The sequence below is a fragment of the Brachypodium distachyon genome, chromosome 1 (genome assembly GCF_000005505.3).
Source record: "Brachypodium distachyon strain Bd21 chromosome 1, Brachypodium_distachyon_v3.0, whole genome shotgun sequence".
NCBI classification, from domain to species: Eukaryota; Viridiplantae; Streptophyta; class Magnoliopsida; order Poales; family Poaceae; genus Brachypodium; species Brachypodium distachyon.
The window spans coordinates 34597161-34624145 of record NC_016131.3 but is presented as its reverse complement, the minus strand read 5'-3'; the positions used below and the strand labels follow the sequence as shown (position 1 = coordinate 34624145).

Genomic DNA, 26985 nt, shown 5'->3' with positions numbered 1-26985 from the left:
CGGGACGTTGGCGCGTATATATAGTGCGTCTCTCTTGCCGGCTTGCTCGTGCTTGCATGGAGGCAAAGGTGGCCCGCTGCGCGCCCGGGAAGAAAAATCGGGAACGAACGCCTGAACGCGCGCTGGATTGGTTGACTAATCTGCACACGAGAAGGTGACGGTGGGCAGATTAAGGTTGGACTGTAGTGTTTCGCTAGATCAGATCGATGCAGAGCACGATGGTTTGGTTCGCGCATATTCGTGAAAATATGTTTGTAAATTGCAACTTGGGCATGAAGAGTGGTTGGCACCACGAGTTTTGGAGCCGGAAGCCCAACTCTGCTCATCTTCCGAGACAAGCTGATCGATCAAGTCTGCAAATCCTGCTAATCAAGGCATGATCTTCTTGTAGCCCTGATCCCAATTGCCTGCTCGCAATATAGTACATTTTCACTGCCGCTGATGCCTAATGAGCTGGGTGTTTGGTACGGTTGTCAGTTCTAAATAGCTGTGTCAGTGAAACTTACGGGCACAGATTTGCTAGCTTTGCTACTGTGTTTGTTTTCTTTAAATTAACCGTTTAATTAAGGTAAAAGCGGTTATAGTAGAGAAAAGATACTGATTTTAGGGAACAAAAGCCAAAAAAATTGCTCCGACAGATGCTCTATCCCAATATGGTGTTGCAAACTTTTTTCAGGCAGCCTCAAATTTTCACCTCTTGTGCTGCATATTTGGGGCACCGAACGGCTGACCAAAACAAAATGCAGCTGTGCGCACACCCGATTGTCATGTAGAAATTTCAACCCCGGACGCCACCGATGACCAAACTGCCTCGAATCGCTCCGACGCCGCTCCTCCGTCGTTCCCCGGCCTCACGCGCTCCTTCCCACAACTCCGGATGCCCCCCCCCCCCCGCCCTGCCGCCGAGGTGAATTGAGATCCGCCGGCGAGCCTATGTCGACCGATCCTAGCCCACCGCCACCGCACCACCGGTCATCTCCGGGCCCACGTTGCCCTTGAGCTTCGATCTAGCGATCAAGGAGGTGTCGCGCGACCGTTCGCACAACGATGAGCAACTGGCAGCAGTCGTGACCTCCTTCGATGTGCACGACGATCTTCAAAAAGAACTCATCAAGGAGTGGTGGTCATGGTTAGGCCAACAAAACCGCTAGTTTCATCTATATTTTTCATGTTGTATGTGATGAATTTTGTGTGTATGTGTTGATTTGTGCGCTACTTGATGAACTATTTGTGTAAGAATTTAGGAATTATTCGTCTTTTATGCAACAATTAAGTACTATTTGTTTCGATCAAAAGCATTAAGTACTATTTGTGTTTTATTTGTTTTGGATTCATCTGAAATGAGTTTGATGTTATTTGTTTCATACTCCCTCTGCTCCAAAATATAAGGCGCATAACTTTTGTTGGTGACGAAGATGTGACTTCGACAATATCCATATTGATGGACTTGTATCAAGGAAAGATTTCGAGTGTGTGTTGGCGAAATCGTCGGCTAACAAGAACACAGGGGACACAATTTACCCAGGTTCAGGGCCCTCGATGAGGTAATACCCCTACGTCCTGCTTGTCGAATCTGTATTGCTGAGTCGATTACAATGGGGTGCCGCAGAGTGTAGATGCACATAGTTGATGAGTGCGTCTAGGCAACTTGTCTAAGTTGGGTGTCCTCTTGGCTCCCCTCCTGGTCTTTTATATATGCAAGAACCCAGGTCTAAGGTAGAGTCCAAGTCGGTTACAATGAGAGAATATATTCTAATTAATCTTTCTTGTTTTGAGTCAGTAAGATTTGGCAAGTAGACTCCTGGAGTCGTAGTAGGCTTCCTTGTGGGCCCCCAGCTGAGCTGTACCGGATATACTTGAGTCGAGTACATGGTTAGTCATAACCACGTCAGTAGCCCCCAAGTGACTAGTTGAGTCGAAGACTTGACTAGGGACTTTTCCCGTAAAGAATGAACTCATTTTGCTGTTGAGCCAGTTGCATAGTGCTGTAAACTTTGGCATTTTATCAACTTGTACTTCGAATGAGAAGTATTTTGACTCAGAGAATGTCTGAGCTGATGCTTTAGTGTTTGACTATTAAGTAATTTCACAATATGATTTTGATAGCAGATCAACGCGATGAGTAGGAGTCATGGGATATATGCTTAATGTGTCCAGATACTCGAGAAGTCGAGTCCAGTTAATCGTTCTAGGGCGAATACAACACTAGCTTTCATCAGCATTCGAGTCCCCGGACTCGAACCTGGCAACTGGCGAATTTCGACTTAGCCTGCTGGGGTCTTATAGAATCGAATTCCAGTTTTTTAAGTACTCGACTCGTTTGTCAAGATTATGTATACTAGAAATATGCAGCTGGCACGTTCCAAGCCCTATAGGAAGCCTACGGGTCTTACCTTCATGTAATGAACATGGTTGTAGGGAGCGACCCTTGAGTGAGAATTATTACTGGAGAGATGCAGTCGATGCATATCCAGGCCTAATTTTTAGGACTTACCTTCATACATTGAGTATGGATTCGACTGGAATAACGTAGCTGGTACGATTTCAGGCCCGACAAAGAACCTTCGGGTCTTATCTTCACGCAATGAGCATGGGTTTTGCTGAAATAACGCAACTGGTACGGTTTCAGGCTTGATTAAATGATCCATGAGGCTTATCTTCATGCAATGAGCATGGGTTTACTAGAGCAGCGCAGCTGGTGCTGCTCCAGGCTCTTTGGACGAAATCCAAGAGGCTTACTGTTATGCAAATGAGCATAAACAACTGAGGTGAACGCAGCTGATGCGACTCAATTGAGTTGACTATATGAAATCGATTGTTTTGTGTCAGGGTCATTACCCTGTTTTTACTGTTGTAAATAAAGAGCAGAAAATAGCTGACTGTATGAAGTTTTTAACCAATATAACAGTCGGTTAGTTAGCGACTCGAATGAGAGTCATAGTATTCATAATCGAGACTCGATACAAGTCTCAACATTTTTATGGTAAACTCCACCACCCTATATGAAAGATAGCTTCGAGTCATGATATTTGAGTCAGACTTCGTCATTGATGAAGTACCTGTTGGAGGTGAAGAGCCGTTGGGTCAACCGATGTGACCAGGTACACAGACTAGCCTGACAGCTAGGCACACTGTTGGCGTGCGTCAGTGGGAAAACGATCACACTTTGCGCAGTAAATACGACATAACTAATGATTTCATTGATTCTTGCGCGCGAAACATGGGTGGCCGTTTCTGTTTTCACCGCTTCACATCCCGATCGATGTGGGACACGTGGCCAAGATAAGGATCTTGCGGCCCGGATTCTTCGCCAGGATTCAGCCTATATATAGGGGAGGGTGGAAAGGGAATGACTTTTACCCTTCTTCTTCCTTGCGAACCCCGTTCAAGCGCTCAAGCTCTCTGCCTCCACAGCCAAAACCTTTTCGCGAGTTTCTTCAGCGACCAAGAATCTCACACCATCCGAAGATGGGCAAGACCAAGGCCGCAGGTTCGAAGACTGATGCCGGCAAAGGAGATGCCGGCAAAGGAGCCATACCTTGGCCCGGCATGCCTGATCATCGCGTCAAGATCCTGGAACTCTAGGATGAGGGCTTGCAGCCGGGAGGCCCTGACGGGGTTCGCTTCCCGGCAAAGGAGGAGTACCCGCGACCTCTGCTAGGTGAGCGGATTGTCTTCCTTCACTACGTGCTGCGGGGGATTTCTTTTCCCCTTCACGCCTTTTTTCGTGCTATGATGTTAGCATATGGGCCGCAGCTTCACGATCTGCCTCCCAACTCCTATCTGCACGTTGCGTGCTTCATCAGGCTATGCGAATGCTTCTTGGGGGTGAGCCCACATTGGGGGCTCTGGAAGCGGATCTTATCAAAGGCCAAAAGGCGGACGCCGTTGGGAGCGTCAATTTCCAGGTGAGGCCCGACGCCAAATGCTTCTCCCTCCAGCAGCGCGAATCTGTGCAAGGCTGGAGGTCGAAGTGGTTCTATGTCCAGGCTGACGCCTCGGGTGCCGATCCGGGTCTTCCTGCCTTCTCAATCAAGAAGAAGGCAAAGAAGACGGCATGGAGCCATGAACTAACACCTGTAGAGGAGTCTGAGGCGGCCTCCCTGATGGCTAGGATGCACTCCCTTATAGGACAGGGGCTGACATGTGTTCACCTGATAGCTCTATTCCTCAGGATGAGGATCCAGCCGCTGCAGGCTCGCGTTCACCCAATGTGGTCTTTCGAAGGACCCGGGGATCCCACTCGGGTGAACGCGGAAGAACTATCTTTGAACGAATTGGAGTCGCGGGTGCGAAGGTTGACAACCCTGACCAATGGGACTCCGTGCAAGATCGACTCGCCAGTAGTCCCTTATGGCCCTGACAGGCCGGGGAACAGGTAATTTACATTTCTGCTGTTTTGAGCTTGTATTTGTAAGCTACTGACCAGTTTGCTAGTTGCAGGGACTCGAAGGTCCTTTGAGTCAACCTCCTCCAGCTGGGGAGGAAGAGCTGGCTGACGAGTTCTCGGAGTCGCTGGAACAGGCTAGCGACTCCGAGACTGAAGAAGTTGCCCTGGAGACGAGGAGGAATCGCAGCAGGGAGTCGAATCCGAAGTCTGATGATCAGTCGATGGGTGTCGAAGGTCCACCCGCTGCGACCTCGTCTCCTCCTCTTTCAGCCAAAAAGACCAAGACAGGCGGGCCAGCGCCTATCCGACGATTGGACCTTCTTGGCCGAGTCACCCAGACCAGGTAGGTGATTCTTCGTGCAATAGTCTATTATATTATATACTAAAAGTACATGACGGAGCAACCACAAAAAAGATAGAGAGGTTAGAAAATCCCAAAAATTATCTTATATACTAAAAGTACATAACGGAGCAATCACAAAAAAGATAGAGAGGCTAGAGATCAGACCGTTAGTTACATTAATTAGAAGAAAACGGATGGCTGAGATCTTCGATAGGACCTACGGTGTGCCCCTCGGGCCTCACCTCTTCTCCTTCCCTACCTCCCGAAGATGCACAATTGCCGCCATCCTCCTCTCCTTGATGCATGGCTTGATCCCAACGCCCATCAAGATCACAGGTCGCCACCATCCTCCTCGCCTTCTGCCTTCCGGGCGTCCGGCCAACCGTGCCAGGGAAGTGGAATCCCGTGTAACCTCCGGTGGCACCACAGTCTTCCCCTTCCCTGCCTCCAAAGAGACGCCCTCCCGTTCGCCACCCTAGACGGCTTTCTGACTCAAAGCTTTGCCCTTCAGCCCCTTTGTCGCCCTCCCTGACTCAGAGTTCTGGCCCTGAACCCCTGCTTCCTTTCTTCCTCCCCACCATCTTCCTCCCCACCGCCAATTTAAACGCCTCTCATGCCCCCCTGCTCGCGTTGGTTCTGTTCAGATCGATGCAGACCACACCTTCATCCGCCCTCGTCGTTCCCTACCCAATTGTTCGACCTCGCAGTCCTTTGCTGTGATCTTCTCCCTCATACATATGAGCAGTTTGAAGGTAGACTTTTTCCTATGGTTGTGGTAGCAAAACTTGGTCTCAAGCTGTGACCCGTGGATTGTTACATGTGTTTCTGTAGAGTTAGTTTTGGTTGATGCGTGATATTAGCAGTTTCTGATAATGAAATCACCAATCAACAATTCAAGCCAGCCATCTACCTGGTGCTCTGGCGTGATTTTGGTCTTCTTTCAAGCAGAGAAAGAAGAGATTAAGGTTCAGAGTAAGCATTGCAATATCAGTTTCATCTATATTTTGTTTTGTTATATACACAGTTCACTGTCAATTGTGTTCATTGCAGTTCACCATCCCTTCTCTTCATTGCTTATAGTCATGGCTACCAAAAGATCTCCAAATAAAACAGGGAAGGTTTAATTTGTGCACTTCCTTTATTGTAAACTTTTGTTCTGAAATCAGCCTCCGAGTTATGGATCTCCAAATAAAACAGGGAAGGTTTAATTTGTGCACTTCCTTTATTGTAGTCAAAAGGCATCTTCAATTTGTTAAGAAAACTTTTGTTCTGAAATCAGCCTAGGAGTTATGGCAACAAGGTTACTTATAAGCCATATTTTCCATTTTCTTCTTTCAAGTGATTCCTATTTAGTCATGCATGTTTTGAATTACTATGTTATCATATTCGAATTTTGTCCCAACTGCTCCATAGAATATAAGCTAGCTGAGAATGGAACACAGATGTAATAAACACCATAATTATTCACATGGTTTATAGTTGTAAATAAAATTATGCTACCTGGTCGTCTATAATGATTTAGTTTTCTCTTGCCTGCTTTTTTCAGAACAGATTGTGATATCTACATAAGTGCAGACAGGTGAAGGATTTCATGTGATTGTGGTCGTAACTATTGATTATTTATAATGATTTATCTGCCTATACAATGTTTTTTGTTTGGATCTTTCGTAGCTTTGGTATCTTCGAATGATAATACAGTGGGCGATGATGTGATAGTACAACTGCTTAACGACTATAGGAGGTCCACTGCATCCATCATGGCAGATGAATATGAGGTAATTGTTTTAGTTCTCTGCTATGCTTTCTACAATACCGGGCTTTTATCGACTTTTTGGAAATATATTAGCACCAGCGCAAGACACTCATGTACATGATATCAAATTGGTACTTGAATATTCACACTCACTATTTCCCACTATCCTTTTTGTGTGATATAAATTGCATGCAAGTATCTCTGAAATAAATTGTGTAGGTATCTTTATGATCATGTCAATAGTGATTTTCTGTCGCATGGTGGCTAACCCTGCTACTATTAAACAATCAATAATCAAGCAATTAATGCAAGCAACATTTAACTAATTCTAGAATTTTAGTATTTATGCATGGTTCAAAAGCTTCTCTTTTATGTTCCGTGGTATCGTTGAAGATGTCTAAACATTGCCAGTCTTTTCCTTTTATATAATAAATATTTTTGTGAAGTCATCCAACAGTGTCAGTGTGACGGTACAATGCTATCTCCATTATTTTTCAGGGAAGTACACTCAATTTATTTTATATCTTAATCTATTCCACGATGTAAAGACATTTTTTAAGAGACTATTCCAACCTTGAATGATTCCACCGGCCATGATGTATGTGTTTCAGGCTGCCAGCCTTAATCGACGGTTGGCTCATTAATTGGTTTTGTACTACAGTTACACATACCTGAAAGTTGTAATAGTCGTGAGCTCACCCTTTAGCATTGTTGTATTATACTGTCTTTTTTGTTTATCATGTGGTTTAGGTACAATCCTTTCCTACCTGATAGCCGTCAAATATAGGAGCACTCTAAAAATAATTTTCACAAATGGCATTTTTTTATTGTGCGCCTCTTTGAGCACGGAGAAGAGCAATGAAGTTGTATGTATGTTCTATACCACAGTTCATGCTTTGTTTGACGAAATTGGCAAAGTTTTTTTCACAAAACTTTTTATTCAATATATCTCAGCAGCTTGCTGAAAAGAGGAAGGACTCTTTTTCCCGTAATAGCATTGAAAATGACATAATCCATATGTCTTGGGGTTCAATTTGGTTTTTTTCATACACTGCAACTAATTATGTGCTCCCCGTACCAAGATTCTTAAATATTATGTAAAAAACATGATAGGAGTAACCTCATGTCTATCAAATGGTTGGTAATATCTCTTTTAAGCGTTTATGGTTGTCCATGTAATGGAATTATAATAGAAAAGGTTCTTTAATAAGCTATTAATTTGTGGATTATACATTATTTTTATTCAACCATGTTGTGGGTCTTAACACGTTGTCTAGATTTGTTCATGAGTTAGACACAAAATTGTTTTTGTTTACATTCATGACAAAGTGTAACCATGGTTTTCGCATCTGACTTGAAGATCATGCATTTTTTGCTTTCCAGTTCCTTGGGAAGGCAAAAGATGATTTCAACGTTGCTGTGTCGATTTGGAAATTCTGAAAATTTGCATCTTGAATCAAAATACTTGGTCAAACATCAAATTTGTAGCTATATATTTTTATTTACCGATGGTACATTTGTCCATATTCATTATCCGTCTTGTGCCTAAGGTAATATATCACGAGCTTCATCAGAAATGATTGCAAATAATTCATTTCAGTGTCAACCGTCCAACTGGAGAGCAAGGACATAAGTCCAACAATACCTAATGCCTAGCATGTTACCTTGGTTCTGAAAACCATTTTCTTTCGCAAAAGAGATTGTTGTGCATTTAGAGTTGTCGATTAGTTTTTCTTGGTATGTTTTGCATTATTTGTTGCAAGTTCATCTTCCCTAGAATATTTCTTTTTTTTTTAATATTGCATGTACCAAAAACTTTCTTGCGCAAACTGAAGATAAACATTCAATTCAACATCATCTCTAATTTATATAAACCCGAACCTCTAATTTTCTCTCGCTGTTATTGTACTTCCATTTTGAACCCAACTGATGGAAACTGGATACCCTATGTACCTCCTATCCAGCATCACTAAGAAATGTCTTTCTTAATTTGCATCCACTAAGCAAGAGATTTTTCTATGAATGGTTTGCTAATTAAGCGACAGTGGAGCTACATCTCGACAACAAAAGGAAGATATGTGATCAAATCCCTAGAGGATGAGTAACAGGAGAGACCACAAAAAATCGATAAACAAGTGGGAGCATCCATCTTTTTTGTCCTCTTTCATGACACAAATTAACAGGTTTATGGATTAATATTGATCTTGAATTTTGATCATTTTATAGATGACAAATGGTAGGCCGCAGTTGTTTTAAAGTTAACAAAGAAATTATGGGCACTCAAGTTACAATCAGGGTAACATAGGTTTCTGGTCAAGATATTTGTGTGGATCTCATCAGGCATTGGTGATTCATTAAATTTTGCCTTGCATCTTCGAAGAAGGATATATTATCTAGCAAATCAATATTTATTGACACAAAAACAGTAGGTACCTCATTTTATATTATCTAGCTTATCAGTATTGTTCTTCTGAAACATTTCTTATGTTGGATAATGGTAGACTATAGTTCACCAAACATCTGGCGTATCATCATTAACTAATTTCACAAAAATATTCAGAATTTTGTAAAGAACACATAGAATCCATTGTGATAAATTTTACTTTCACGTCTTCACTAATGACATATCGTACGTAATAGCAAACATTTTGACTGAAGGGGGCATTCTTTTCTGTATGTAAAAACATATCATGAACTACAATTTTTGCATCCAATTAATGGTTTGGCAAACACTATTTTCTTTTCAAGATCATAAATCACCATTCTTATTGGTTAGTTCGTATTGTATGTTTTCCATCTTAAATTGGTCAATATAAACACTGACAAGTATACATATGTTTAATTGCTACTACGAATTAAAACCTTCACGATGTGTTACAAATAGAAGGTAGGGAAATATATTGCTCAAGCAAGCAAAATGCTAAAACATGTCCAAATAATTTCAGCAAATCAAGTGTCAATACAGATATTTATTATGGAAATCACTAAGATGTTGCCCACACATGTGTGCGGGCCATTGTGCAAGTTCTTCAAATAATGCAATCTGATTACTAAACTAGAGAATTTCCTTTGTCAGCTCTGTGGTCTCGGGTGACCAACCAACGACCCAGGCTATTGAGCCCACTGGGTCGGATCCGAAAGCTTCGGGTCCCTCAATCGTCATTGAGACGGTTGAGCCTCAAGTAGCAATGCCTGAGGTGTCTTCTTCGGCGAGTGAGGAGCATCAACTCGAAGGGTTGCCCCACTTGTCGACTCGCTTGGAGAGCAGCGGAGCCGAAACGGCTCCCTCGACTCCAGCTTGCCACGTAAGTTTCGAATTCTTTTGTCAAGTAAATTTCTTTTGTTAAAGAATTTTACATTTCCAGTGGGAGTTGAGTCGGTTGCTGATGCAATCACGGTTACAGTCGATCATCCGCTCCATAACGGAGTTTGTTGATCGCTATGAGGAGGCGACGGCTGAGCGAGATCAGCTTCGTCGAGACTTGGAGCAAAGCCAACAAGAGCTGAGGTCTGCTCAAGGTAATACCTCCAACCCAATCTTTATTTGAGTCAAAAAACTATTGTCTCTTACTGTTTGTTGTCTAGATCTCCTTTCTCAGGCTAACTCCCTCAAAGATGCCGTCGAGCTTCAGTCCAAGAGTTTGGAGAAGAAGCTTGCTGATCTGGCCAGGGAGTCAGCAAAGAAGATGGAGGCTGAAAAATGCCTCGCCCAAGAAGCCTCGGACGCCCTTCTCGCCAAGGAGGCCGAGACGGAGAAGACGAGAGCTGTCCGACTCCAAGAAGTTGTCGGTCCTCTTGCAGGTAAGAGTATCGTAGTTGATTCCATTCGTTTGGATACATTGTTAATGCTTTGGCTCTTTTGCAGGCCTGCTTTCCTTGTCGGGTATTTTGACCTCGAGTGAGAATTCACTCGATAAGGTGATTTACATTGTGGCAAGCGTCAGCTCGGGAGCGGCGACTGGCATTCAGCAAGCTTGTTCGGGAAGATGTTTCCTGACGAGCAGGTGCCGGAGTCGCTAACGAATTCAGCCGGGTCTAGACCAATTCCGGTGCGGAGTCGATGTTCGTGTTAGCACTAGCACACGGCGTCGGCGAGGACATGCTACGGAAGGTGGTTTCAGGCCCTCCGTTGTTACCCAGCGGGGAGGAGGTGGCCTTGACGCCTTACTTCCAGCTTGGGGAAGAACTGGTGACCCAGCTGTCGGCTCAGCTGGGGAATATGGCCGCTAAGGGAGAAGCGGCTCCACCATCGTCGACTCCTGCGCCGAGCCAGGAGGTGGGCTGAGCTTGAAGTTTAGACTTCTTAGGCTTTCTCCTGCCTTCTTTGTAATTCTTTTTTTCTTTTTGTGTTATCCTTGCTCGAATGTGAGCATTTTTAATAAAGAAACATCTATGTTCCTTTGTACTGATACGAGTCGGACTCCTTGCTTCTAGTTAGGATTGATGTCTTTAAATCCTTCTCGGGACTAACAGGGAATTTCTCCTTTGCAGCGGCAGAAAGAGCCCGTGACTCCGATAGTTGAAGTAGGCGCCGAGAAAGTTGCGACATCCGAGTCGAATATCACGAGTGCTGAGGTCTCGGCTAAGATGCACCCTTCGAAAACCGCGGAGTCGATGGCTCCTAAGGAGGTTCCTTCCCTAGACAAGACTCGAAGCGAAATAGAGTTCTTTCGTCGACACCTCCAAGAAGCCGAAACTCAGGCCAAAGACTCAACGATGCAGAGTCGGAGAGCCGTGAGCGAGTTGCAGATTGCCAAGACCAAGCTAAAGGCGGCTGCCGCCCGCGAAGAGTTTATCTTCGAGGAGCTTCGTGGGCTGAGTGAGCCGCTGCCTCCTTTTTGCTTGGTTATTCTTCTTTTTGACTTGTGCTTTACAAACATGAGTTGTTTGCAGATGTGCAGACCGACCCGCGAGCTGAGCAAGATCGGGTAAGCAATGCCCTGAATGCTCGCCAAACGATCGATCGATCATCGTTCTGGTCTAACCGAGCAAGGGGTCATGAACTAATGCTTTTGCGAGACCGCATAGACCAGAACAGAAGCTTCTTCGATTCTCACTTAGAGACTTTGAAGGCGATTCATCAGGCATTCTGGCCCTTGGAGGAGGTGCCCCAAGAGCTGAGCAAGCTGACCCGAAAGCTTGGGCAAGACAACATCTTTCGGGAGCTGATGGTACCGTCAGCTGGTCCGGGGGGCGAACATAGCGTTGGCGTTTGTGCGGATCCAGCACCCTCGACTCGATCTCAGCCGAATCTCGAAGCTTCCTGGTGACCCTGACAATGAAATCGACATGCGACCTCATTTCAAGGCTGTTTACGTGCTGGCGGCGAGGATCATCGGCTGGCGTTACTGGAAGGAAGAAGACCTTATAGCTTGACAGCGTCGATTGCCGAGTCCATAGTAAATAGTAGTAAAATAGATTATATCGGGTGCGCGACCAGCGCTCCTGGTGGGAGTAGCCCCCGAGTCTGGTGACGACTGTTTGAAGTGGTGACCGGACTCAAGTTATGTACTCGAGGATTGTATCTTAACTGAGGGCGTTTTTGTTGAAAGAGCTTTTTGTATAACTATAGTTGCGTCTGAATATAAATTTAAACCTGGCAACTCCCGGTGGGAGTGATTCTGAGATCCTTTATCCTCCCTTGAATCTGAGAAGTGCCGGAACGCGAGTAATATCTACCGGGTGCGCTGGTCCGGTGGGAGTAGCCCCCGGGTCCGGGATCGACTACGAGTAGTCGGGCGTGGACCCAAGTGAGCTTTACTTGCAGGATTATTACTTCGTTTACTTGCTAACTGTACGCAGCTTCCGGGTGTCGGGTGCATCCCATGCAAGCATTAGAGTCGATTGGACGCAGCCCCCGGTGTCGGGTGCATCCAAGACAAGTATTTGAATCGATTTGAGCGAACCCCCGAGTGTCGGGTGCGTCCAAGACAAGCATTGGAGTCGATTGGACGCAGCCCCCGAGTGTCGAGTGCGTCCAAGACAAGTACTCCTTGGGTCCATCCTTTTGAGTGGACGATAGCTGCAAATTGAGCTTTGCATCGTTTGGCTTGCGATGAGATGTTATAGCAAGCTTGGGCAAAGCCCTCGAGTAGGTGGCGAGCCCAAAAAGCAAATAAGAGACCTCTGTGTAGAGAATATTGGAAGCTTTATTGAGTACCGAAGTACACGAGTGAAATTAAAACAATTGTGACCTAGGGATGCTAATAAAAGTTGTAGGAAGAAAAAAAAAAGATTCCCACAGATGGCGCCAATGACGAAGATGTGACTTCGGCAATATTGATGGACTTGTATCAAGGAAAGATTTCGAGTGTGTGTTGGCGAACTCGTCGGCTAACAAGGACATAGGGGACACGATTTACCCAGGTTCAGGGCCCTCGATGAGGTAATACCCCTATGTCCTGCTTGTCGGATCTGTATTGCTGAGTCGATTACAATGGGGTGCCGCAGAGTCTAGATGCACAAAGTTGATGAGTGCGTCTAGGCGACTTATATCTAAGTTGGGTGTCCTCTTGGCTCCCCCTCTTGGTCCTTTATATATGCAGGAACCCAGATCTAAGGTAAAGTCCAAGTCGGTTACAATGAGGGAATATACTCTAATTAATCTTCCTTGTTTTGAATCGCAAGACTTGGCAAGTAGACGACTGGAGTCGTAGTAGGCTTCTTTGTGGGCCCGCAGCTGAGCTGTACCGGGTATACTTGAGTCGAGTACGTGGTTAGTCATAGCCACGTCAGTTGGCTCTCTAACTTTTTCACATATACAATATCACATGAAGATATTTAGATTCATTGTGAAATATATTTACATAATCTTTTGATTTGACATGGTAAATGTTGATATTTTAATTTTTGCTACAAAACTTGGTCAAACTTTAAGGTTTGACAGTCAAAATAAATCATAAGCCCTACATTTTGGAACAGATGGGGTATATGTTTGCCACCGTGGTGAAGCGAGACAAGTTTGAGTGCCCTAAAGTCCAAAAACCGGTGTCCTAAAACCGTTTCCTAGTAACCTATTTTACACTATATTGGAGATACTCTAATTGCACACAATTGGAAAAACAAACCTTGTGTCCAGTGTGTGCGATCGTATCCGATATCGAAATGAGCACAGACCATTAGGAAATTTCAACCCTGTGTGAGGTCAGATACTCAGATTGTCTTACAACAATCCAAGAGACCTCTGACGATCATCTTTTTTCTTTGAGTAAATTCGACAAAATCACAAATATTGGAGCAGTCTTCTCACGAAAAATCACAGATTTCCAGTCACAATATAACAATGGGCTCGTAATGATGTGATTCAGCCAGTTGACAGTTTTAATTAGAAGTCAGTCCCACATGTTAGATGACACGTCGGACGAACCCGACCCGACCCGTTAGCCTGGTAACCACACCCTTGGAAGATGTTGTCTCCACCAATGGCTCCGGGAGCTCAGGGGCAGGCGGCGGCGACGCCGCTCGTGGGCAAGTCCGGGGCTCGCTGACGAGGCATGATTCGAGCTCGGCGGCGCCTTGTCGGAGCTCGGGAAGATGATGGCTCATGCAGCAGGACGTAACAGTCCCGCGGAGCGCTATTCGGGAAGAGGGGCCGCACGAGGTGGCCTGGATGGGCGAGGGGAGCTTCGCCGGAGAGCAAGAAAAAGATGGACGGACATAACGGGGTAACGGGTCGGACATGTCGTCTTACAAGTGTGCCCAACTGTAAGAAAAACTGTCAAACAGTCTTTACTCGTTAGTTTGGGCTCATTGGTACATACTGACCGTAGAACTGTGGTTTTCCGGGTTAGAACAAGTGGTGCCTACGTGAGAAAACTGTCCCAATATATATGTGTGGTTTTCTAAAATTTACTCTTTTTCTTTTGAACTAGCTCCGATTGATCTTTGTCTTGAAGCGATAGGTTTGATTTATTCTTAACCGTACGATAACTTTGAAACAATCTACACCATAAAATTTCTGCTACTTTAATTAGATATTAGATGAGCAACAAATCCTCACGGACGCTTTGAGTATCATTAGATGGGAAATCTGTGACCGAGACAAACACGTCCAATATATAAAAACGAAGAACAAATAAAGCCTTAACGGTCTAATTGGATTGTTGACTTGTTGTTCTTTTAGTGAGAGGGTTGGATTTAATTAGTTGAACTTCTAAAAGAGTTAAACTAAATACAAGTGTTTTCCGTACCATGATTAATGATTATCAGGGCGTGCTAAATGAAGAGCATATAATGGCACTTCCAATGCATCGTATCTTAAATTGTATCATACCCCCTCCTTTTCACAAAGAATGGCGCTCATGTTTTCCGAGGTGAAACTTTGACCATTAATGATTAGACCAATTGTATGTAAATTATATGTTACAAATTTTATATCGTTGGAAAGGTTTTTGAAATACAAATCCAATAATATAATTTTTGCAAACCACAAAACTCAAATCATTAGTCTAATTGTTGGTCAAAATAAAATCTTGAAATGCGTGCGTACCATTCTTTGTGGAGTGGAGGGAGTATGCATTAAATACATATTTAGGTACAACTCACAATGGTCTTTATCTTAGTGTTGTATCTAAACAAGCTCTCATTTATTTATGTTTTGTGAGAGAGAAGTTATGAAATTTCTTGGGTTTAATGTTAAGAGTTGTATCTAGATTAAGATATCATGCAACTCTCTTTTTTCATTAAATATGATGCCACATCAGACTTTTGCTTACGTGGCATATTAAGATACAGCATGAGGTGGAGCATTGAGTGGCTAATAGTCACATTCTGCGGGCTCGTCTCAGTCACATTCTCATAGTTCAGAGTTTAGACTGCTCAGTTTGTGATCTTAATTAGCCACAAGCACGCAATAACGTAACCATACTTAATTAGTTCACCTTCCTGCAATTCAGCCTGACCTCCGTCGGCGTTCCGGCCACCGGCATGAGCCCACCCATCTTGACCATGGCCTTAGCGAAGTCGCCGGCGAAGATGCCGGCATTGCCGCTGTACTTCCTCACCAGCGCGTCCTGCGGCCCGCCGTTGAAGAGCTCCTGATCAGAGTGCAGCAGCCCGCGCTGCGCCATCAGGTTCTTATAGTAGGCGTTGTCGAACGCGTCAGGCGTCTGGTCGTCGAACGGCGCCAAGTTGCCGTCCCCGCCAGCCTGCGGGCACGTCTGCTGCCGCGCCGCCGCGAAGGTGGCGTTGATGTTGGGATCGCTGTAGATGCGGCCGCGGAAGAGGACGCAGCGCGCGCGCCCCACAGTGTGCGCCCCGGACAGCGCCGTCATCTCCCGCGCGGAGAGCCCCTTTGCCGCGAACGCCGAGACGAGCGACGCGGCGCTGGAGCCTGGGCCCGGGAGGTTGGCGTTGGCCGCGCTCTGGCTCGCCGTCCGCGAGTCCTTCCTGCCCAGCTGCACGTTCCACGTCGGGCCACCGACCTGCTATGCACATTGGCGCGTCAGTAAGACGTCGCAAGCTTAGGTCCTTTTAATTACCATTCTTACCGGGTCCGACGAGCGTGCACTCACCAAGTTTACGGCGTCGCGAGATGCCAATGCGATGATGTCGGCGCAGGACACCGTGGCCTTGCAGGCCGTTTCGACCTGTGTCTTGATGGCGTCGATCACCTCGTACCCGCGGACGGAGTTGACGTTGGCGCCGGCGTTCTTCTCGCCGGTGAACGTCGGCGTGTCGTCCAGGAGGATCGACCCGTCACATCCCTGTGCAATTGCAAACATACATACGGATGGCGCTGTATGTAAGCTCAGGAAGCTAGCAAGCCAGGCAAGAGCAAATTCTACCGATGGACTCACGTTCACGAAGCAGTCATGGAAGAAGAGCCGGATGATCGATGCGCCCATCCGCGGCTCTTTGGCGACGGCCGGCGCCATCACCGACCGCACGATGGCTCCCAGATTTGGGCATGTCTTGCCGTAGAACTTGCTTGTGAACTTGGCCTGACAAGGAGGAAGCACACATAGGAGAGTAGCAGCGCCGATAATGCACCTAGCTAACAAGAAGCCCATATCTCAAGCTCAGATACTACAGGACAGAGCACACACAGTCGTACAGTAGCATCCACGACAACTACTAGTAATTTGCAATCGGTCCGATCGAGCCAGGTGAGACAAGAGAGACAATACTAAGGAACCGTGTATTTATAGCGCTCGATGCCTCCATCGCCTGCTGGTCGTCTTTGTACACTCTAAATCCAAACGCACTTCGTGTAAGGCGCACTGGGTGATTGGTTGGTTGACGAGAGTGCATGGGTAGCGTCGAGGCTGGGGTTGTGCGCGGCGCACCACCGTTCGTGTGGCATCCAATCCAGCCGCTAATCCGGTTGGGTCGGTACGTCCGTGCTTTTGGGGAACAAAGGGAGATCGCGACCGGGAGCGCATAATCGCTTTGCCCTCGCTTTGTTTGCGTCTTTGCGTGCTGTGCGAAGGTTCGGAACATGATAAAAAGCGGCGTCTTGACTCTTGGCGGCGTTTTGCCCGCGCGCGACAGTAGTACGTGATCGAGTCGGGTGGGTGCCCTTCGATCGATCAGCTTTTCTTCGCCCGTATCGACCGCTTGGTCGCTTGTGGCATCTGTCGCATGTCCCAAGGGGGGTGGGGCCGGCTAGGCACGCTTCTCCGTTCCACCGGTATCTATGCATGTGCCGCCGTGCGAGTGCGTCCTTGCTGCTCCACAACTCGATATAGCACCAACCTGATGATGCTGCAACTGCACCGCAGAGGGGCAAACCGGCCGGCAGGCCCACTTCGTTTTACTGTACGATCTCGGTGCTCCTCCAACTACTGGCGCCGCCTGATTAGGGAAGACTAGACCTGGTCTACTTCAGCTTTGGTCGGCATGTGCGCGTGTACATAGGTAACCGGGAGGGGCACTGCCGAGTTTGAAGCTAGTTGCATGCAGAAATGTGGAAACCTGGATAGCAACAGTTGCAACCACCAGTATGTGCGTTTTCAACGACTTAACCTCACCTGAAACTTGTTTTCCAGGGAATACTCGCCTGAGGAAACGAGTGTTAATTACAAATTGGGTCTCGACGATGAACATTCACCATCGAGCGTTACAAATTGGACCTCACCTGAACTGAGTATTTTTTTTAGATCAATAGGGCCACGCCCCAGTTCCATTTATCTCACGACAAATGAAACAGCCCACCCGAGTTAAAATATTAGACTTGACTCACATTTATCTGGATTTACCATAATATATTAACGGGTGATATTCTCTCAGTATCAAGTGATGTAGCCTTCAACACCGAATCACTTGGGATTTGCCGGCGCAATCTTTCAGAGGTGCTTATAGAGGTGAGTGGACATGCGAGTTTGTGAGCAGTAGGGGAATCAAAAAATATATTTTTTTCTAAAATACATCCAAGTGGATGTATCATCTATTGAAGAAGAGAGACTGCAGAGCAGTTAAAACGCCGCTAGGGCGTGCGAATTATACAATCACTCACGCCTACTCCGCGTACTGCCCACTAAGCTACCATCCCCCTGGCCTTTGAAAAGACCCGTTTGCCACAAGTCTACCCTCCATCTCAATCCTATGTAGAATGCTCAAGACCTCAATCTGGTCTAGCCCCACTCGAAGACAATTGCGTCCTTGTGCTTCTAGATTGACCACCATACGAGGATAATACCCGTCGCCAAGTCACGCCTATCCGAAGCAGTTACCCTCATATCACGCCTATCATGATGTACCAAAGAAAAAAAAAACAAGCCCCGGGTCGTGGCACATATCCCTTGTCTCCGCCTTTTTTGTGAGGGTTTACGTATGCATTGTGTTTCTATTTCTTTTCAATATTTTGGGACTTGTCTTAATAAAAGTTCTTAGATTCACGTCACTAAAAAATTGCAATCCACATTGGGAAAATGTGTGAGATGGCTTGATAAGTCTTCTGCTTTACATTTCAGACAATAAAAATATGGACCTGCGAGTGCCTTTACGTCAGGATCTAGGATTATGCATCCTTAATTAGTCACTATTAATTATCCTTAAGTATGTCATACATGAATAATGCAGTATAGAAATGACTAAGAAACTAAAAAATATCTATACACAAAATGGGCGACACTATTTATGGATCGGAGGGAGTAAATAGCAACAGCTAGTATGAAGCATCATTGTTTAAATTTCCATCCAATGACCCTGCAAGTTTTGATCCTCTCCAAATTTTCATAAAAATATAGAGCCAATCCAGTGAAAAATATAGTGGGCCCTTAAATAATTGATATTCACAACTTTTTAGATTTTAACCACCCTATAAAACATAAAAAAAATAAAACTTTGAAAATCTAGTGATAATGTCACGAAGGGATGCGAGGGTGTGCTACTACTGTCCATCTAGCTTAATTAGCAAACGTTGCTAAACATCATAATCTATTTATGTATCCAGAAGGTGACATCATGTCCTTACCAACAATCCGTAGAATTAACCATGATACATATACCGGCCGAGAGCACCGTAATCAAGCGAGTGTGTAGTATATATTTCGTGTTGTTTACACGTATAGGTGACCAATACCTGGGTTTCCAAGGCATTGATCAATTTTACTTGCATATATCATCAGATACCTCGCTTGAAAATTAACTCCATTTATCCTTAGTTGGCTTTACTGCATTTGAGCCTGACCTCCGTCGGCGTCCCGGACGACGGCAGCAGGCCGCCCATCTTGAGCATGGCCGACACGAAGTCAGCCGAGAACTGGACCGGGCTGTTGCTGTACTGCCTCACCAGCGCGTCCTGCGAGCCGCCGTTGAAGAGCTCCTGGTCCGAGTGCAGCAGCCCGCGCTGGGCGACCAGGTTCTGGTAGTAGGCGTTGTCGAACCCGTCGGCGGTCTGGACGTCGAACGGCGCGAGGGCGCTGTCCCCGCCCGTCCGCGGGCACGTCCGCTGCCGCAGCGCCGCGAAGGTGCCGTTGATGTTGCGCTCCGTGTAGATGCGGCTGCGGAAGGTGGTGCACCGGGCCTGCCCGACGGTGTGCGCGCCGGAGAGCGCCGTCATGTCCCGCGGCGAGAGGTTCTTGCTGCCGAACATGGAGATGAGCGTGGCGAGGCTGGACCCGGGCCCCGGCAGGTTCGCGTTGGCCGCGCTCTGGCTCGCCGTGCGCGAGTCCTTGCGCCCCAGCGGCACGCTCCACGTCGGACCTCCAAGCTGCACGCATGGAACAGTACAAGCCGAGTCAGCCATGACTAGTCAAAAGTACTACGGTGGTACTGTAGTATATATTGTGCGGGTCAGCGTTGACTAACCAGGCTGACTCCGTCGCGGGCGGCGAGCGCGAGGATGTCGGCGCAGGACACGGTGGCCTTGCACGACGCCTCGACCTGCTTCTTGATGGCGTCGATCACTTCGAACCCGCGCGCCGAGTTGGCGTTTGGTCCGGCGTTCTTCTCGCCGGTGAAGGTCGGCGTGTCGTCGAGCAAGATGGAACCGTCACATCCCTGCCGATATCAGATAAACCGATCAGTACCCAGCACGCAGAAATTCAGCAAATAAAGCAAATATTGAGTAGTGCATGAGGAACAGAGGAACCAGGACGGTCTGCGTGCTTACATTCACGAAGCAGTCGTGGAAGAAGAGACGAAGGATGGAAGCGCCCATCCGCTTCTCCGTCTGCACGGCCGATGCCATCCCCGACCGCACGATGGTACCAAGGTTGGGGCAAGACGTGGAGTAGAAGTTGGGAGAGAGCTGCGCATTGGCCGCGCCGGTGAAAACAGAGAAGACGACGGCAAAGCCAAACAAGGCCGATTTGGTGAAGATGGCCATTGTTATGAGATCGGAGAGCACACACGTACTGCACAACTCTTGTGTGAGTGAGTTGGATATATAAGACCAGATGCATAAGGTGGCATCCAATTTATACTACTCCTACGTGCTTGGTCTGCTCGAGTTCATGGACGCGGAGTGACTGCACCTTCATGCGGGGAATACAAATTTCTTGACCGAACTCTCATCATTGCGGCTTGATTTGGTTGACTGGTAATCTGTTCCGACCCGAAGCACGCATGGGCGCATGGCCCCCGGCTTGGAGCGATGCTACTCCCCAAGCCTGAGGCCCGAGCTGATCTGAATTATTGCATGTGCTGGTTCATGTATTTCTAGTCAGAATATTATGCACACGCAGACATGTAGACATGTGGCTGTGCACGTAACGGGTATAGGTATGCATACATGGACTAGATGAAGTACACAAACGGACCTCGAAATGGACCAAATGACGCTATTACTGCAACTGAATCAGCTCAGCCCCTTTTGAAAGGTACCAATCCAACACGAAACAGTACGTTACTTAGAACTCCAGGGATGTGGTTCAGATGGAGCTGGAATTTTTTTTTTCTAGAATATGCCTAAGCAAGGCATATCATCGATTATAGGAGTTTTGCGGCAAGGCAGCTGGAAGCCCTAGGGCCAACCATAAAATTTGCCAGTATCACGCCACTCAACCGAATTTTCCCTAACAAGATTGAACATATTGCCTTTAAATAGTTTAGCACATCTCCAGCAAGCTCCCTCCGTCTCAATTGCCTGTAGAATCTTGCTTGCGGAGACCGTTTCTCCATCAAAAACCACCCTGTGTCCGCTGCTTCCAGATGCACCACGAGATGAGCGCGACTGACGTCGTGAGATCTTGCCGCCGCTGCTGCCCATTAAGATGGGAAGAGGCATATTGAAGATAATACAAAAATATACAAACTAATACAATTTCGCAGTGCGCGGCCCATGCATGCATGCACATGTTAAAAATCGATAACTTTCGTACAATTGTGGGAAGTAGGAATGAAGCGTGCGTCTCCCAGTCACCGCTTAAATGGATTTCAATCGTCCAACGAATAGCGTAACAGCATGGGTCAGTTCGGATAAGCACTTTGTTAACCGAAAAGTAACACGAGTGCACGTAATGTAGCTCTAAAAAAGATTCGGAGACATTACAGGCTGTGCTCCATATATAGCTTTGTCTAGCTAGCTAGGTGACGTACGTGGATAAGGCATATGCATGGGTTCTTTCATCGATGTGCGTGACAGGGATTTGCGGCGACAAGAACGTCATTTTTCTGGAGCTTTCTCTGTATTCTCTCACTTTTATTTTATTTTCCAATTAAAAGCACACGATCTTTTTTTTTGCGGGTAAAAAGCACACGATCTTGAGGGACAAGAAGACACCATTGGCATGTATATCCCGTGTTAATTTGGAACAGGGCAATCTATGGTGATTAGATTGAATTATTTTTCATGATCGAGACATCCTAAATTCTTGACTACTACTACTTGTTCGGTTTAGATTGGGCATGATCCTTTTGTTGTGCATACATTTATTTATGTGCCACATGAAGTATAATTACTGTTGGTATTCTCAAAATGTAAGCTGACTGAGCAATCCTCTCCTGTGTATACAAAAATGTAACCGACCTGTGCTTATGACATTAGCTGCTACATGATACATCATCCGTCTAATTCTCTAAAATAAAGTTGCTCCTTTCTCTCTCTCCAGTAATAATATTGCCGGGCTTTGCCTGATATTTAATAATACTCCCTCCAATCCATAATAAGTGTTAGAGATTTAGTACAAAGTTATATTAAATCCTTGACACTTATTATAGATCAGAAGGAGTATATGGTTGTGCGCATCAACCGATGCAGAGGCCATAGTTCATAGCATATCCTCCTTTTTCCAAAAAAAATACATTCCAATAAAACAAATCAATATTTAGATGCCCATAGTTCATAGCATATGGCCATATGGGACAGATTTATTTCACCATCTGACATTGTCATGGTCAGAAAATTTGTTTAAAACAGATTAATTACAAGCCACCTGAAACTTATTTCGGCAGGAAAAAGGGGATCTTAATTTGACTTGGTGACCTCATGAATAGCGTTAGCCAAATAGGTAACATTGCCTGTTGTTACGCCAGCCATGCTGAAGGAGGAAACATCAATACAGTCAGGCTCACGTCACCCATCAAATGCAGAGGGATGTATTATTATAACATCAGAATTGTAGAAAAGAAATTTGTAAAATATTTTTACCTTATCCTCCCATTACGAGTCATGTATATGTGGAATTCATTTGTTAAACGATCAACTTGTTCAGGTGTCATCCCACTGTAGCAAAACATGCCAATCTGTCCACCAAAGTAAATACTTCCTTTTATATTACAGTTGTTGATAATTGCCAATGGAATGGCATGCTAAGAAACCCAGAAAAGGATATACTTGAAAATTAAGGGCCACATACACAGCATAGAGTAAAAGTAAGGCCAAATTACTGTAAGGTATGTTTATTTATTTTTGACTAAATTAGAGTAGATCTCAGATTTCATTTACAAAACAAATCGTTACAATTGTTTGAAGAAAATGAGAGATCCAATGTCATGCAACCATTATGCAATAGTCTAGCCTGGCATCTCTAAGCAACATAGTCGAATAGGGCAAAATAAAGTGCTGTTTGAGGAACTGTGCAAAGTAAAGGATAAAATGGGATCAACCATTATTGTAAGTGCTGTTTCAGGAACAAAATTTGTCAGCACCGGAACAACTGAGATGGTCTCAAAGTCGGATTGGCCCCCTTTTGTGTCCTCCTTTTTGTGTTTACCTGTTCATATATTTCTTTTTTGCAAATATTTACTGTCGGACTCTGTCCTACAATTTTTCTTCAAAAAAAAGACAAGTATGTTCGAATGTGGATTATATATTCGGAGGGAGCAAAACAGACATGTACTCCAGAGTCCAGAGCGATATTTGAAGATATATATTCAACCCATGCATTACGATTTTTCTGGAACTAATTATCTTTTCAATAGAGAGGGCATTCTTTCATGATCTACCATATCCTAGGGACCTGCTTTGAATGTATTTAGTTCACTTTTGACGGGAGTTGAAATAAATACCAGCACTTCCCAAAAAAAAAATACAACAATCCAAGGAGAGCCCAAATGAAATTCATAAAAGTCCTGATGGGTGTTTTAGTATTTACCTGATTAGTGATATGTTCCCATGATAATGGTGAACCCAACTTTTCAAGGCTCTCTTTAAGTGAATTCCGCATTCCAATGATGCGATCGGCCATAACCTGAGATAACAAATAAGAGTAAAAAGATCATTAATAAACCCCACCAATATTGGTAACTATCAAAAGATTCAACAATTTTTTCTACTTCGAAGGTATTCAGTAAGTCAGGTCTGTAGTTTACCTTGACCTCTTTCAGCCATAAGCTTTTCAGTGCCGGATCACCAAGGATGGTGGAAACAATTACTGCACCATGAACGGGAGGGTTGCTGTACATAGGTCTGGCAATCTGTTGTAATTGGCTCTTCACAGCAACTGCTTGCATCTCATCGTCACAGAGAATACTGTAGAAATAGTTCAAATACTCTTGATTTATGGGTAGAATATATGTGTATGAATTGTAGTTAAGTAGATCGGTCAGGTCACATGCCGAACAACGACATGTCAAGTTAGGGCATAGATATTATAATATGATGTGTGAACTAATCCAAAATATGAATCTTATACATTGTTATGACATTGACAAAAGCACTACAAAACTTTGGTGAAAGAATGCGTAAGAAGATAAAATTATGGATCTGCCCAACGCAACTGGAAACGCTGACATGTAACTAACACATCGGAAAAAATCATATATATAATGATTAACTGAATGAACATAATATTTTGCTCCGCTAGTGACCAAGAGAAAGTATTAAATGTTCTCAATACGAGCTTATGTATGAAAAGTTTGTTAAAAATAATCTTTCAGTAGTAATTATTAAGAATTAACTAGTAAGAAATTTGATCTATTTTTGTGTTCTGTAGCGTGCAAGCCTGTTCAGAGGCAGTCGATGGCTAGTAAGGATATTAAAAGGAAAATAAAGTACCTGAGGCAACCTGCTCTTTGTCCATAAAGTCCCATGTTTTTTGCATATGACTGTGCGCATCCAATTTGGTGTCCATTTCCAAGAAAGATCCGAATTGCCTTGGCATCTCTCTCTGGGTCACCACTGGCAAATCCTTGGTATGCCATGTCGAAGAAGGGGAAATGGTTCTTCACCTAGAAAGCATGTCATTGTAAAAGCAAACATGCGGAAAGTTCCTCCCATTTATCTCATTGTCTATGTACCTTGAACTGATACGAAATCTCCCTCCATTGTTCCTCTGAAGGATCTACCCCAGTGGGATTGTGAGCGCAAGCATGAAGCAGAAAGAAGGAACCATCTGGAGCATTCTGGCATGTGAAACAGAAACATCTATCAGATTTAGTCGTAGATAAACTATCAACAAGATAGAAATCCAGACGAAAATTGGCAGAATATTGTGTACACAAATTAATGACAATAAATGTATATTTGTCAGCAAGCATGATTTGAATAAGCATAGAAGGTTGACCGGTTCACATCCAACTATACAGTCTATGTATGATGCATCAGTCCAAGACGAAATACAGTGTCTTGGTAAAGATATTATGTTCATGGCCTGTAAAGTTTACCTTGATATCATTCATCAGGCCTGCAAAGTCCAGTCCTCTTGACTCTGGATGGTAATAGGCAAATGTTCTTTGTGGTACCTGGGCATCCCTCCAAATGTTGTGATGGCTGAAGAAGTTCATGAAAAGTTAGCTTGAAGCGCGCTGACAAGACATGCTAAAAGTACAGTTAAAACATTTGCTAAACAAGTGCACAGCACTCAATTGGGCCTCTGAATTTTATTTTATTTTTGTAACCTATGGGACAAATGTATCAGAAAATTTTGTGCCACAGGTTCACGGAATGGCAGCATGCATGGAATGTGCAAACGCTAAAGTAATAGATCCTACTCACTTGGCCCATGTAGGGGTAGGTATGTAGATATGTGAATCCGGCAAGAATCTTTTCTGAAAATCTGCAAACAGGCGACATGCACCAGTCCCTGAAAGAGTCTGCACTGCCGCAATCCTCTTATCTTTGATGAACTCAGAATCTTCCCCATAAGCGAGCCTCAGTGATTCCTCAATCATGTTCACACTTCCTCCCATCGGAAGGTACTCCCTGTTTTGCAAATTCCACCAGTTAGAGATAGAAGAACTTATGCTAATCATAGTCAATAATAAATCGCTCATATATACTAGAACTGCTTCCGTGTCCCAGAGAACAAGAGTGCCAGTGAACTCCATTTTTCAATTTGTAATACCATGCTAGTATTTTTAACTGCACTACCTAGCACACTTCGAAATCAGGAAGAAACCTTTTTTTTTACCAGCAAACCCCAGTAAGAAAAAACATTTTTTTGCGGGTACCCAGTAAAGGAATATCTGAAAAACAGTTACGGCACGATAAACCGTATCGGTTTTGCTATTTCTTAGTCGATGATAACAATATTTTGATTCAATCATTGAGATTCGTGTAGGATTAATGTAGGTCCGGTGAATAAGAAAATTCTCATTTTGATGGCTACGATTGTCGACTGAGAAATAACTATTTTTTAGGCGACTGAAAAATAGACACTCCGTATACAGTATACTGAAAACTCCAAAAGGTGTGTCGTGTATTAGACTCAGCTGAAGGTGCGTCGTGGTCCTATTAATAAAGCAGCAACGCTGGATCTCTTGATGGAGAAATTGACAGATAACCATACGCCTCGATGAAGAAGAATGTCCCACAAAAAAAGTTCAATTCGCACATGATCTATCTATCACAAGATTTCACAGCAATGAGGGCATCATGCATAAAAGCTTGCGTCCACGTCCGTTCATCTCGTTGATTTCCCGGGACCAAAAAAGTGCTCCCACAACCGCATTAATGGAAAATGAAGAAGAGAGATAGACACGCAGAGACAGAGACAGGGGAAAGGTGGACAGCGGCGTGATCTCACATGTTCATGTTCCCGGCGATGCGCCGCTCCGCCTCGCGCACGCACTGTAGCACGACGGGCTTCCCGTTGTCGTCTCGATACGCACCCTGAGATACACAATCCGGAAACAACCCCTACTTTGATCAGATCACCGGCTGTTTGATCGAGAGCACAGCAAGAATTAAGAGAGGACGGGAGAGGAAGAAGGCGGAGCGATACGTACGACGCCGACGTTCACTTTGTCGGGCGAAGGGTCGGCGAGGAAGGCCTCGGTGACGCCGAGGATGGGGTCCTTGGCGGCCGTCTCCACGTGACCGAACCACGAAGCCATGGACCTCGCCACTGGCAGCTGGAGGTAGGAGGCGCCGGCCCGCCGTTGCCTGCAGATCGCTGCGGTGGCTCGAGGCATCGCCATGCCGTGCTAGCTGCACCGCACCCGACCGGCGCTGATCGGGGCGCGTGGCGTGACCGCGTGAGAGCTTGGCGTTTGTCGGTAGAGAAGAGAGTTAAGGGCCTTAAGGGAAGCCAAGATGGCTTGGATACTGGGGAAGCGGCGCGGTGCGGTGCCTTCTGTTCTGCTGCTGCTGTGTCAGTGTGTCACTCGACACTCCGTGGCGTGCCGCTGTGCTGTTCTTGGGGAGCCTCGTGGTCTCGTGGAGTCTGTTCGTGC

General features: G+C 45.3%; 3 protein-coding genes across 7 annotated transcripts; 1 reads left to right on the top strand and 2 right to left on the bottom strand.

Annotated features, from left to right (window-relative positions):
- The first annotated feature begins 4971 nt into the window (after nucleotides 1-4971).
- Nucleotides 4972-11975, top strand: LOC104581541. 4 transcript variants are annotated; one of them, XM_024458057.1, is made up of 10 exons: nucleotides 4972-5485; nucleotides 5565-5705; nucleotides 5784-6312; nucleotides 6405-6508; nucleotides 9563-9791; nucleotides 9891-10005; nucleotides 10072-10287; nucleotides 10352-10762; nucleotides 10978-11305; nucleotides 11380-11975. In XM_024458057.1, the coding sequence occupies exons 8-10, from the start codon at nucleotides 10547-10549 to the stop codon at nucleotides 11754-11756; spliced, it is 921 nt and encodes a 306-aa protein (XP_024313825.1). In that variant the 5' UTR covers nucleotides 4972-5485; nucleotides 5565-5705; nucleotides 5784-6312; nucleotides 6405-6508; nucleotides 9563-9791; nucleotides 9891-10005; nucleotides 10072-10287; nucleotides 10352-10546; the 3' UTR covers nucleotides 11757-11975. The 4 variants fall into 4 exon arrangements, with proteins under 4 accessions (XP_024313825.1, XP_024313826.1, XP_024313828.1 ...); XM_024458058.1 differs by having other exon boundaries at nucleotides 5565-5698; nucleotides 5784-6508; XM_024458060.1 differs by lacking the exons at nucleotides 10978-11305; nucleotides 11380-11975 and having other exon boundaries at nucleotides 4976-5485; nucleotides 10352-10891.
- Nucleotides 11976-15138: 3163 nt separating this feature from the next.
- On the bottom strand, nucleotides 15139-20326 carry LOC106865437 (peroxidase P7). 2 transcript variants are annotated; one of them, XM_014897663.2, is made up of 6 exons: nucleotides 20042-20326; nucleotides 19738-19929; nucleotides 19102-19639; nucleotides 16284-16498; nucleotides 15999-16190; nucleotides 15139-15911 (listed from the first exon to the last, which is right to left on the bottom strand). In XM_014897663.2, the coding sequence occupies exons 1-6, from the start codon at nucleotides 20255-20257 to the stop codon at nucleotides 15357-15359; spliced, it is 1908 nt and encodes a 635-aa protein (XP_014753149.2). In that variant the 5' UTR covers nucleotides 20258-20326; the 3' UTR covers nucleotides 15139-15356. The 2 variants fall into 2 exon arrangements, with proteins under 2 accessions (XP_014753149.2, XP_014753150.1); XM_014897664.2 differs by lacking the exons at nucleotides 19102-19639; nucleotides 19738-19929; nucleotides 20042-20326 and having other exon boundaries at nucleotides 15139-15908; nucleotides 16284-16617.
- Nucleotides 20327-22138: 1812 nt separating this feature from the next.
- On the bottom strand, nucleotides 22139-26941 carry LOC100826634 (aspartate aminotransferase, mitochondrial). Its single transcript, XM_003563733.4, has 10 exons — nucleotides 26539-26941; nucleotides 26337-26422; nucleotides 25307-25513; nucleotides 24976-25081; nucleotides 24610-24714; nucleotides 24368-24540; nucleotides 23683-23842; nucleotides 23466-23561; nucleotides 22520-22614; nucleotides 22139-22409 (listed from the first exon to the last, which is right to left on the bottom strand). Exons 1-10 carry the CDS (start codon nucleotides 26728-26730, stop codon nucleotides 22337-22339), a joined length of 1293 nt encoding a protein of 430 aa, XP_003563781.1. The 5' UTR covers nucleotides 26731-26941; the 3' UTR covers nucleotides 22139-22336.
- Between the last annotated feature and the right edge of the window lie 44 nt (nucleotides 26942-26985).

What these genes read in the sequence shown, in the direction of transcription:
- LOC106865437 (XM_014897663.2), bottom strand. Translation starts at nt 20,257, where the DNA reads ATGGCCATCTTCACCAAATCGGCCTTGTTTGGCTTTGCCGTCGTCTTC. An exon ending in TCCATGACTGCTTCGTGAAC is followed by an intron (nt 16,191 to 16,283) that starts GTGAGTCCATCG and finishes GCAATTGCACAG; the next exon opens with GGATGTGACGGGTCGATCCT. An exon ending in CTCGCGACGCCGTAAACTTG is followed by an intron (nt 15,912 to 15,998) that starts GTGAGTGCACGC and finishes CAATGTGCATAG; the next exon opens with CAGGTCGGTGGCCCGACGTG.
- LOC104581541 (XM_024458058.1), top strand. Translation starts at nt 10,547, where the DNA reads ATGTTCGTGTTAGCACTAGCACACGGCGTCGGCGAGGACATGCTACGG. An exon ending in CTCCTGCGCCGAGCCAGGAG is followed by an intron (nt 10,763 to 10,977) that starts GTGGGCTGAGCT and finishes TCTCCTTTGCAG; the next exon opens with CGGCAGAAAGAGCCCGTGAC. An exon ending in CGAGGAGCTTCGTGGGCTGA is followed by an intron (nt 11,306 to 11,379) that starts GTGAGCCGCTGC and finishes AGTTGTTTGCAG; the next exon opens with ATGTGCAGACCGACCCGCGA.
- LOC100826634 (XM_003563733.4), bottom strand. Translation starts at nt 26,730, where the DNA reads ATGGCGATGCCTCGAGCCACCGCAGCGATCTGCAGGCAACGGCGGGCC. An exon ending in GCCTGATGAATGATATCAAG is followed by an intron (nt 24,715 to 24,975) that starts GTAAACTTTACA and finishes TTCACATGCCAG; the next exon opens with AATGCTCCAGATGGTTCCTT. An exon ending in AGATTTCGTATCAGTTCAAG is followed by an intron (nt 24,541 to 24,609) that starts GTACATAGACAA and finishes CATGCTTTCTAG; the next exon opens with GTGAAGAACCATTTCCCCTT.